Source organism: Pavona decussata, unplaced genomic scaffold (genome assembly GCF_977016875.1).
Source record: "Pavona decussata unplaced genomic scaffold, jaPavDecu1.1 SCAFFOLD_87, whole genome shotgun sequence".
Classification (NCBI taxonomy): domain Eukaryota; kingdom Metazoa; phylum Cnidaria; class Anthozoa; order Scleractinia; family Agariciidae; genus Pavona; species Pavona decussata.
The window spans coordinates 3,127,720-3,138,035 of record NW_028145504.1 but is presented as its reverse complement, the minus strand read 5'-3'; the positions used below and the strand labels follow the sequence as shown (position 1 = coordinate 3,138,035).

The 10,316-nt window shown below is 38.3% G+C and overlaps 1 protein-coding gene across 11 annotated transcripts in view; it reads right to left on the bottom strand.

Moving 5' to 3' along the window:
- Window positions 1-1,214: 1,214 nt before the first annotated feature.
- LOC146474808 (gamma-aminobutyric acid receptor subunit beta-like) overlaps window positions 1,215-10,316 on the bottom strand; it is a 31,949-nt gene continuing 22,847 nt past the window's right edge. For all 11 annotated transcript variants that reach the window (XM_085116583.1, XM_085116580.1, XM_085116576.1 and 8 more), the window contains 7 exons: window positions 9,145-9,254; window positions 7,900-7,967; window positions 7,295-7,515; window positions 6,495-6,577; window positions 4,975-5,112; window positions 3,579-3,955; window positions 1,215-2,237 (listed from right to left, as the gene is read on the bottom strand). In XM_085116583.1, the coding sequence (XP_084972709.1) occupies window positions 1,905-2,237; window positions 3,579-3,955; window positions 4,975-5,112; window positions 6,495-6,577; window positions 7,295-7,515; window positions 7,900-7,967; window positions 9,145-9,254 (1,330 nt within the window). In that variant the 3' untranslated portion in view covers window positions 1,215-1,904. The remainder of the gene's footprint in view (window positions 2,238-3,578; window positions 3,956-4,974; window positions 5,113-6,494; window positions 6,578-7,294; window positions 7,516-7,899; window positions 7,968-9,144; window positions 9,255-10,316) is intronic.

The window sequence follows — 10,316 nt, the reverse complement described above, 5'->3', positions numbered from 1 at the left end:
TTTTCCAGCAATGGGAAAATTCACACGTTATTGCTAGTGTCAAACGCCTCGTCCTCTGTTTAGTTTGTGTACCCTTTCAGTACCCTCTGGGTAATTACCAGTGAACATCGCTTGATATAAAAAATATTGACAATCATTTTTGTTTGTAGTAAAGACAAGACAGCTCGTTTCACAGTCAGCGACATTCAGAATTAAAATGCCATGTTAAAGTAATATTGAAAGTTCTTTTCTTAATGATGTTCAACTGTATTTATTTTCCTGCTTGGTATTGAGAATTCTAGCTTGTTTGCATGAAAATATACTCTGGTCTTGTCCCGTGAGCATTTGTGCGCTCAGTTGTAAGCTATACTGTGGGACCTTTTTGGATACACTCGATTGCAAAAACGTTGACACCTAAAAAGCATAAGCCGTGAACGATGAGACCCAATGGCTTTATGGGTATAAGTGTACTAAATCTATTTGCATATTATTCTATTCTCGTGCGACAGTTGATGACCAAAATTAGTTGCACGTGGTGAATGATGGAAACTGGAAGCTTTCCTTAACTGTCCACGTTGGCCAACCAGGGCAAATTTGAGTGATATACAAATCGCAATTTGCCTAAGTTCAAATCAGTATATGAACTTAAGCAATATTTGGTAGGAAATTATTCGGAAGAATTAAGTCAGCGCTGTATTTTTTTTTTTCATTATGGAAATGAGTTATTGTTTAAACACTACCCACAAATCCGTTGTGTCTCATCGTTCACGGTTAATGCTTTTTAGGTGACAACGTTTTTGCAATCGAGTGTATATTGGCTGATATTTGCAGTTGTCGAAAATGTAAAATGACATACGCCAAACAAATGCCTGGGGAAGGGGGGGGGGGGGGGGGGGGTCGCACGCCTGGAATTGACCGAGCCATAATGTTTTGAAGCTCAAGTATGATAGCAATCATGCCTGTGCCTTATAATCGGCAACAAAGACAGATTATCGCATTTCTATTTCAACTTTTTATTTTTCTCTATGTTTATAACCGTTACGATTTTTTTTTAAAGGAAAAAAGTAAAAGTTCTACATTCATTGGTAATCCCAAAAAGTAATAGTTGTCTCCATTTGATGCTAATGTACTTTCCGTAAATGGACTAGGTATTTTGTAGCAGGTTTAACCCAGGAGATTATAGCACTTTTTTAAAAATCTCTACGCAACATACATCAATATCTCCATGGTCAATATGACGATAGACTATTGTTTATTAACAATCAGTAAAATTACAGACTCGCCCGGTCCGAGGTGACCTTCCTGGTAGCAAAATGAAGCTTAGAATAAATTTATTGAAATTTAATTCTTTGAGTTATCATACAAGTACTCTTGTCATTTAGTTTTGTCCAAGTTAAACTCAGTGTTACTTATGTTCGCAGACTCGTCAAACTTCGCCGGTTGTCTTTCGCGGCCAGGTTACTTTTCCGTGTCGGCCGACATTATAGTAAATGCAAACTTGGAATACAAACATTCGTGCGCATGCGTGCCACTATTTGTCCGCAATTTACATAAAGTTGCTTGTAAACTACATGCTATTGCGTTGTTGTTGGTACACAAATTCAACATCAATTCATCATCGGATTTCATCAATTCCTGGTTGTTGAGATTTCGTCAGCAACATTCATTATTTGTAATTTATCGTTAACCGCCCCGTAAACTAAAATTCGTTACAGTCAACTGTGGAGAAATGATGTCGTTTAAGTTATAAACGTTAGCATTTATCGGCGAATTTGAAATGCTTCCATGTGGCTGGCACATGATCTTTTTCCTGGCAAGCCTCTTGCAACTTTGCAAAGTCGCCGTTTCCCCTCGCTTGACAGCGATGGATGATGACTTTCAATTAACAACTCTCTTTCAAGCCTTCTTGGAAACCTGTTATTTAGTCAGTTTACCATGTAAATGACAAAATAGATGGTCAAAAATGTGCCGTAGCCCAATGGAAACAAAAATCGCGAGTATTGATCCAAGTAATGGACTCCCTTCTCAGACCTAAATCGCTGCTTCACAAACTGAACGACACTTTCCTTGTCTTTTCTTGCTTTTTTGGAAAACAGAGGCTTCAGGCGAGCTGTTAGGCTCTGCCTTCTTTTTCGATCATGGATGGAACATTTTCTTCTGGGGTAAGAACTGGATCCATTTTCCAAGTCTTCCATAGAATGTTTAAACCTGTAGCTTCTGCCATCGACGGCTACCGTAACTAGTAACGGTTTACGATCCTGAAAAACAACAACAACATTAAAAGCGATTTAATACCTCTGTTTTAGCTTAAAATAACAGTTTTACATTTTTTTAAAATAGCCTTGAAAAGTAATCGACCCAGGAGATTTAAATGCTTGGTACGAATGGGTTAAGGTAAGGTGGCCGGTTTAGTTCACTGTATATTGAATCTTTGTTCTCACTTGTAAAATACCGTGCTTATCGCGTGACGTGATTATTCCTGAGCTTATCGTACGAATGTTCCCACCTTTGAAATAAGCACTAGCCAACCATAAAATAAGGACATAAAGCTTGGTTTACATTATCAGACGAAGAAGAAACATGGCTGCGTTGGAGCCGGCGTGAGATATTTTCCCTAAGTTTTTTTATGACTGTGTTGTGCTCAGATCAGGTGGAGGGTGTTACGATTTACCCGGTAAGATAAGCATGAACAAAATTGCCGAAATCCTCAGCAGAACTGTTACTGTTCGTCTCCCTTTAAGACGCTCCTTGATTTTTATCTTTTAACGTGTTATGCTTGGGTATATCCCATAAGTGGGAACCAGAGAAGATGGAGCTCAGAAAGAAACGACGTAGACGAAGCCAGTATGAATGAAGTGGCAAAAAGCAAAACATAAATTTGGCTGACGAAGTCTTATTGACCACGTTCTCTTACTGTATGCTACATCCTGTCTCTGACCGCGGTCACTCTTACCGCGAGAAGCCGTTCAATAACGCCACAAACCTCAGACGAACCCGCAAAAGTATTTTTTCTATGGCGCAAAGATGTCAATTGATTGTCCCAATTTAAATTTGAAGGGAAAATATAGAGTGGAACTACAAACCTTGAGTGCTTACTATTTACATGAAAAAACCCGGAAATTCCAGTTGGAAAATCAAATGATAAGCATCATTCCATTTGGAGCACTTCTGAAATTATGGGCTTTTGGTCAAAATGATGCATTTATATTACTCCTTTTGGGATCTACAGCTGATGTTCATACATTTTGCATGTTAAGACAAGCTAAATCATTTCGTATTTATACCGAAAATTTCCATCCGGGTGGTTTGCGTAAATGGTAAGCACCCCTTGTTAACACTCAAAAAAGGTGGCAGCCTTTTTAATTCCTAGGAGAGTTTGTTTTCAAGTTGTCTTCTCTTAACGGCACACCTTAGTTTGCTGTTTTAACATAAACCAGTTTTGGAAGATAATAAAAATTATTGTAACTCTTTAGGATGATATTCGTTCGCCAGTTTTTACTGACGTATAAAACCAATGTGAATTACTGACGTGCCTAATTAAACAGCTTCGTTTTTTCTTATTCGAGTAAAAACTGTCCCAAAATTCCAATAAATCTTACCGGATCCTCTCCATTCTGTGCAAGTTCGTAGCCAGTTTTCCTTTCTATATTTTCTTGCAATTTTCGAGACTGTTTAAGCACTAGAACATACTCCAACAGTGTCATAAAGATGAACACAAACCCTCCAAGCAGGAAGTAGTCAATAGACTTTAAATAAGACACACGAGGCATCCCTGCATTGACGCTACCCCTCATGTAACTGATTGTCAACACGGTGGTTATGCTGAGCGCTACACGCGCTGGCACCGCTTCATGGTTTATCCAAAAGCTGACCCAGGACAACGCCACGATGCACACACATGGGATGTACATTTGGAAGATATAGTACATGGATCGTCTGCGAAATATCATTGTGGCTGTCAACCCTGAGAACATTTCTGAAGAAAGGAAGGAAAGAAGAGGAGACAGTATAAGCTGTGAAGTGAGATCGATTCTGCCACTAATGCTACAAATAAAAGGTGGATGTAACCAAGATGGTGTGGGGAGTCCAAATAGAAAATATGTGAGCCTCGAAGGACACTTACGTAAAGGAATTTAATTAATGCTTTGATAAGAAGCTGATCCTATGTTAGAAATGTTTCCCATGTAGAAATTGCAGGGGGACAATGTGGTCTACAGGATTCCCTTTGACTGCGCGAAAGTCTGCATCGGAGAAACAGAGTCATGGACAGAGTTAAGGAGCACGGCGGAGATATACGACTCGCCCGGTTCCGAGACTAACCAATACCCACACTGGAACGAAGTTTATCGATCGACGGACTTTCAGTGGTTCACTCCTAGAGTCAGGAAGACAGAAAATCTGTTGCATTAGCTGCAGCAAATTTTCTGAATCGAGCCTATTCACTTTTCGCGAATCAGTTGTAAATCGGGTGTTTAAATACACGTACGATTCGTGCTCCGATACTGTCTGGCCGACAAATCATACCGCATGAAAAACCGGCCTTAAAGGGGCAGTGTCAACAAAATTTTTAGTGTGCCTTTGAATAGCGAAAAAACGTATTGGTATTGATGGAAATGTCAAAATAAAAGTTCAGTATTGCTAACAGTTATCCAGCGAGTATACATACTAGCATTTTGTTATCTTTTGCTGCGGATGGCTTAAATGGAAATGGATTACAGCTTGAAAAAATTGGACACTGAAAGATCCACACCAAAATCCTGTTTATTCATTTTGGAGAAATTGTTAAAAACTGATTTATAGTTTGTTCTTCTTTTGAGAAATCAATTTCCTCCCGGTGCTCTACGAAGAATTTTGTGTTAGAGAAAAGGTTAACTGTTAGATATTTGAGTAGCTTTAATCAAAATACAGCAAAATCTCCTTGGTAGTGCCCCTTTAAATAGCCTTAAACCCATTCTTCTGTGACTTCTGTGTTAACAACTGAGAGAACATTCTTACCGGAATGATAAACTGGATGCTTGAGGTATCTCTTGGCGCTCACAATTTCAAACTGTGCCATTTCCTTGTCGTAAATAAATATGTCGCTCCCCACTTCCGATCTCCACTTGTACGCCAAGTCTTTCTCCTCGTATGAAACTGAAACCACAAAAAGATGATCACATTATCTTGAAAAATTTATCATAAGCTCGCAAATTATGATCATCCGGGTGAGTGTACTCCTGAGAAGGACTGTTAGGGTTAACATTGAGGTGACATTAATATGTCCAAAACAGCTCTTCTTCAGGAAGGCGGTTGCTCTTTTTTTTTTTACTTACAACAGCCAAAGGGAGTGAGGATCAAACTTAACTGGAATGAGATGCATAATGATTTAAAACTTAAGCAAAAAAAAAAAAAAAGCCTTCAAGTAAGAATTGAAAGAAGCATTGTAATAATTAATAACAATTTTATTAATTTATATTGCGCAATTATCAATATAAATTTTCAATTGCGCATTGTTAGACCTTCTAAAAACCGAAGATTTGTATATTGAGATTGATGCAATAACTCTAAAACCTTTTTATCCACACCATAAGATAAAAAAATCTAATTAATGCACATCCTTTCCTTTTACTCTTTCCTACACTTTTCATTTTCATAATGTAATCTTGTAGAATAAAGACTCGTCTCGATTAGTATTGCTATTTGTGGATCAGTATAATATGTACCTTATTTTCTGTAAATAAATAAATATATTGTTGTTGTTGTTGTTGTTGTAAGTGATGGTAAATTTGACCGTCATTGTCAGCATGTTTTTTATGTCTTTTATCACCAACCCTCAAAGCTTTTTTTTCCCATTATTTCATCATTAAGAAATCTCCTCAACCACAGTGAGACATGCACTAAGCGGCCCTATATGAATCGGTCACCCAAAACTTTGCAAATGACAAACTGAGAGGTATCTTTATGATGGCCATTTCTTCTTGTTTGAATTTTTCGTCGATATCTCCTTGATCTAGTTCAACCTGTGTTAAAGGGGAAGTGTCATGCGAATTTGATGTCATTTCAAAAGCCAAAAATGTTTGTCTGTCCAGTTTAGTAATAAATTATCATCCCAGTGCAATGAAACAGTCAATTTAATAGTACCTCAGGCCAGAGGCAGAGTAGGTGGGAATGGATTGAAAAGTGAAAAATGTTAGGCTAATATTTTTAAGTTCTGGCTTTTTGATCTCCAAAACGCGCTAGAATAGATCACGAGTTGTTTCTTTCAAGTTGATTTCTTTCCTCTCGTTGTTCTAGAATTATTTTGTAGCTAAGCGAAAGTATTATTTCACAATAATTAGCAAAAGAGGTAAAAAACCCCAAGACGCTTCCCCTTTAATCGGTCACCCAAACCTTGGCGATGGCCATTTCCTCTAGAGTGAGTTTTCGTTGATATCTCCTTAATCTAGTATAGTCAACATGTGTTAACGGTTAAGCTGTATAAAGTGGTCTGTTGACCACTTGATACGGCTTTAAATGCACTGCTTTTAGGGACTTACAGCTTTCAAAAGCCAGATGACAAGTTTGCTGATCTAAAGGATAGTTTCTTAGGTCCAACTTGCATGAATTTTTTGTCACTAGCCTGTCAATATCAAAACAAAAGTAAGAACGGTAGGATTAGTCATACGACCTGAAACGTATGTAAACCGATTCAGCTTTAACAACATATTCAAGGTGATTTGCGCTGATTGTAAATTTCAAAAAAATCAGACTTGGCCCATGGCAGGTTAAGCCCCGTCTACACGAGCAATTTTTATGTGGCAATTTTTATTTGCCACATAAAAACTAACACGCCAGCTTTTCGGCAAATGCAGTTGTCACATAAAAATTGGTCATTTCTCATCATCTACACGGGTAAATAAACATTGCCAAATAAAAAATTGTCCGTGTAGACGAGATGCCACATAAAATGTAACAATTTTTTCAACGTCATCTGTAGAACCCAGTCCCTACAGTCCCTAACATTTGCGCATCTAGCATGGCGCCATCTTGCTTTTTGCCTTTCCATGGACATCTCCGCTGTGCGAAATTATTACTGACACAAATTAACAACAAATATTTGTCGAGCCATCTACACGGGCAAATAAAAATTGCCACACACAGTTGCCACATAAAAGTTGCTCGTGTTTAATCGCATGCGCCGTCGTTGCGGAGAGCCAGGTTACGTTTGAGATCATTGCTTTCAGGGGATTTGCTCTCAGGTTCTAACTTCGAAATTTCAATACTTTGGGGAGAACTGTAATGATATTATTTTAGACTCATAATGCATGACATTTAGTGCTGCTTTAACTAGAATCACCTCGCGCTCAGCATCATTGTCCCGTTTATCAGGTTTATCCAGATTTTCTTATTTGCGAAGACCATCTTGTGTATCCTAGTATCGATGGAGTTCACAAAGAATGTATCAGGCAACCAAAACTTTTCACATGCCGCCCCTCCGAGGATGATTGTTCTGTTGATGCCGAAGGCTAAGCGAGGGTCTTGCCAAAATTGTCCAAGGTACAAGTCTACTTCAAAATCCTGCAAAATTGAAAACAGTTGATCTATGTAAGTAAATTAAACGAAAGACTCTTTATATCAAATAACTATATGGCGATAGCGGAGAATCCTTGGAGATACTTATCATCCCGGGAAAATTGCGGAAGGGAACGTACTTAGCATCTGTGAAAACAATTCTTACGAATTAAGGGAACAGTCGGAATCCACAACATTTCATGCCTTACGGTAAGGAACGACTAGACGCAGAAGTGCCTATGGCAGGATAGACCAAGGGATTCTCGACCCGTGTGCACTACATGCAATAACACGTCGAAAAGGTTTTTTGACATACAAACATCATCATAGAGACTGGCCCTCATGTGAGCTGATATATAACAGATTATGCAGAGCGTTTGCCTTTCTTACCATACTCGTTTCACTAATTTCTCCGAATTTCAAAATTAACATCTCCAAGTCAACATGAAGAGTTTGCACTGCAAAGAAAGGAGATCTTTATTACAAGGCGAACACAAATCGACAAAAAAAAAATGTTAAATGAACATTACGAAGAAAAGCAAAACTCTTAAAATAGAATTCCGTACACCGCAAACATACAGATTTTCTAAATGAAATTGAAACGTCAAACAGATGACTTGAAGGTGTTTATATGGCCTCTTACATGTTACAAAATAAATGTTTCAATTACAATCCTTGTTTATAGCTCAAAAGTAATCGCTTCTCTGACGATTGTGTCACATACGTGTGAGTCCCGACGGTTCAAACGGATCAACTGGTCGACCAATTGATGCACGTGACACAATCACGAGACAAACAATCACTTTTGAGCTATCAGATTAACGTTACACGATACCTTCAGGGGTGTCTCGCGTTTAAGCGATGTAGCGCGTCCAGTTTAAACGGTAGATACCTAAACCCCCATATCAAATTAAAGCTTATAGAGCAGGCTATCAAACTATACCAAGAATTTTGAAATAAAATGAATTGTCGAATTTTTCGCGACCTCTAATTGCGAGCGTCCGAATCACCTTTTTAAAGCTACAAGTCAAAGTGAATTTTGTTTTTTGCTAATTTAATTTGCTCCTCAGTTTCCGGACCCAAAGCGCTGAAAAGACGTGTCTGCGTCTTGCCATATTCAATCGCAGTGAAAAGTTATAGAGCGTTTTCGAAATAGGATGAAAAAAAAGTGGAATAATCGTACAAAAATCGCTCTCGGAGAAAAAACATTTGGAAAGACAAGTTTTTGTTGCCGGTTTATATGTTAAACAAGCTACTGTCCAAATTTGAAAGCAAACGAACAAATTCTTTTTGAGTTTTAGCTCTTTGAAGTAGCTCCTCCAAGTGAAAAAAATTTATTCGAGAAAACAGCGCTAGAAATTCGGCAATTCATTTTATTTCGAAATTCTTGGTTTAGTTGGATAGACAGCTCTATAAGCTTTAATTTGATATAAGGGTTCAGGTATCTACAGTTTAAACCGGACGCGCAACATCGCTTGGACGCGAGACACCTCTGAAGACACCTCTGAAGGTACTGGGTAACCTTAAACCACGATAACTAACACCTTTCATTGCACTATCATTGTTCTACTGCAAAAACATTTTTTTTCCTGTAAATAAACAAGGGTTTTTAAATATCTTTTAAACTATATTTACCTCCGTAGAACGGACGGATCCTTTTGTCATAGTTCCTAAATACAATTTCTAGAATATCTGAAACGTTTCTTCCTGGTATCACTAGTTCCTCATACTTTAGCCGGTATTCCCTAAAGAAAAATGTTGAATCGTTAACTGTTATAACACGGTCTTTCAGAAAGAAGCAAAGAAGATGTTTAAAAAAAAAAAAAATGTTGATCGCAGTTATCAGTTATCCAATCGACTGGTCGACCAGTTGACCCGAGAGAACCGTTTAGAGGTAGAAAAATCACAGGCTGCTCGGATTTAAGGCTAATTTGTACGCACCGATTTAGTATCGGCCCGATTAGTAGGCTCAATAGCATGGGTCACTTTACACGTTACAATTTGTCGACCGATTTCCTTTTCTGTTGGTGTAGCGCGGGGCGAAAATCGGTCTGACTCAAAACATCTCTAGCACTGCCACGGTTTCTTAGTAAATCGGGCCGATTTTCGTCCGCTCACTCATTTTCTTTGTCCAATTGGGCCAAATCGGCTCGATTAAAGGGGAAGTATCACGCAAATTTGCTGTCATTTCAAAACCCACAAATGATTGTCTGTCAGCAGAAATAAAGAAATAATTGTCAAGTTTGTTATAAATTATCACCCCAGTGCAATAAAACTATCGATTAGTGCCTCTGGCCAGAGACAGAGTAGGAGAGAATGGATTGAAACTTGAAAAATGTTAGGCTACTGTTTTTCAAGTGTTCGCATTTTTGTTTCCAGAATGCGCTAGAACGGATCACAAGTTCTTCCTGTCAAGAATTGAGTTGATTTGGTTCCTCTCGTCATTCTAGAATTATTTGGCAGCTGGTTGAAGGTCTTATTTCATCACTTTTAACAAAAGATACCAAAAACCTCATTTCACTTCCCCTTTAATCGGTACCTGTAAATTAGCCTTCAGTGCCCTCTTTGAATAAATTCAATTCCTGCCTCGAGATCAACAAATTAGACCGTCTAAGCAGCTCAGCTAATGATAGTTAATCTTGACTGGGTGTCGTCGGTATACTTGGAATCACCGATGCATATCATTGTTAGGTACAATTAAGGGTCTTAACAATTTCACGAACTTTCTTTTTAATTCAGTAAGAAATGACTCTATCCAGAATTATAACACACGCCCAGGACAGATCTTCACCTCGCTTTCACTAACG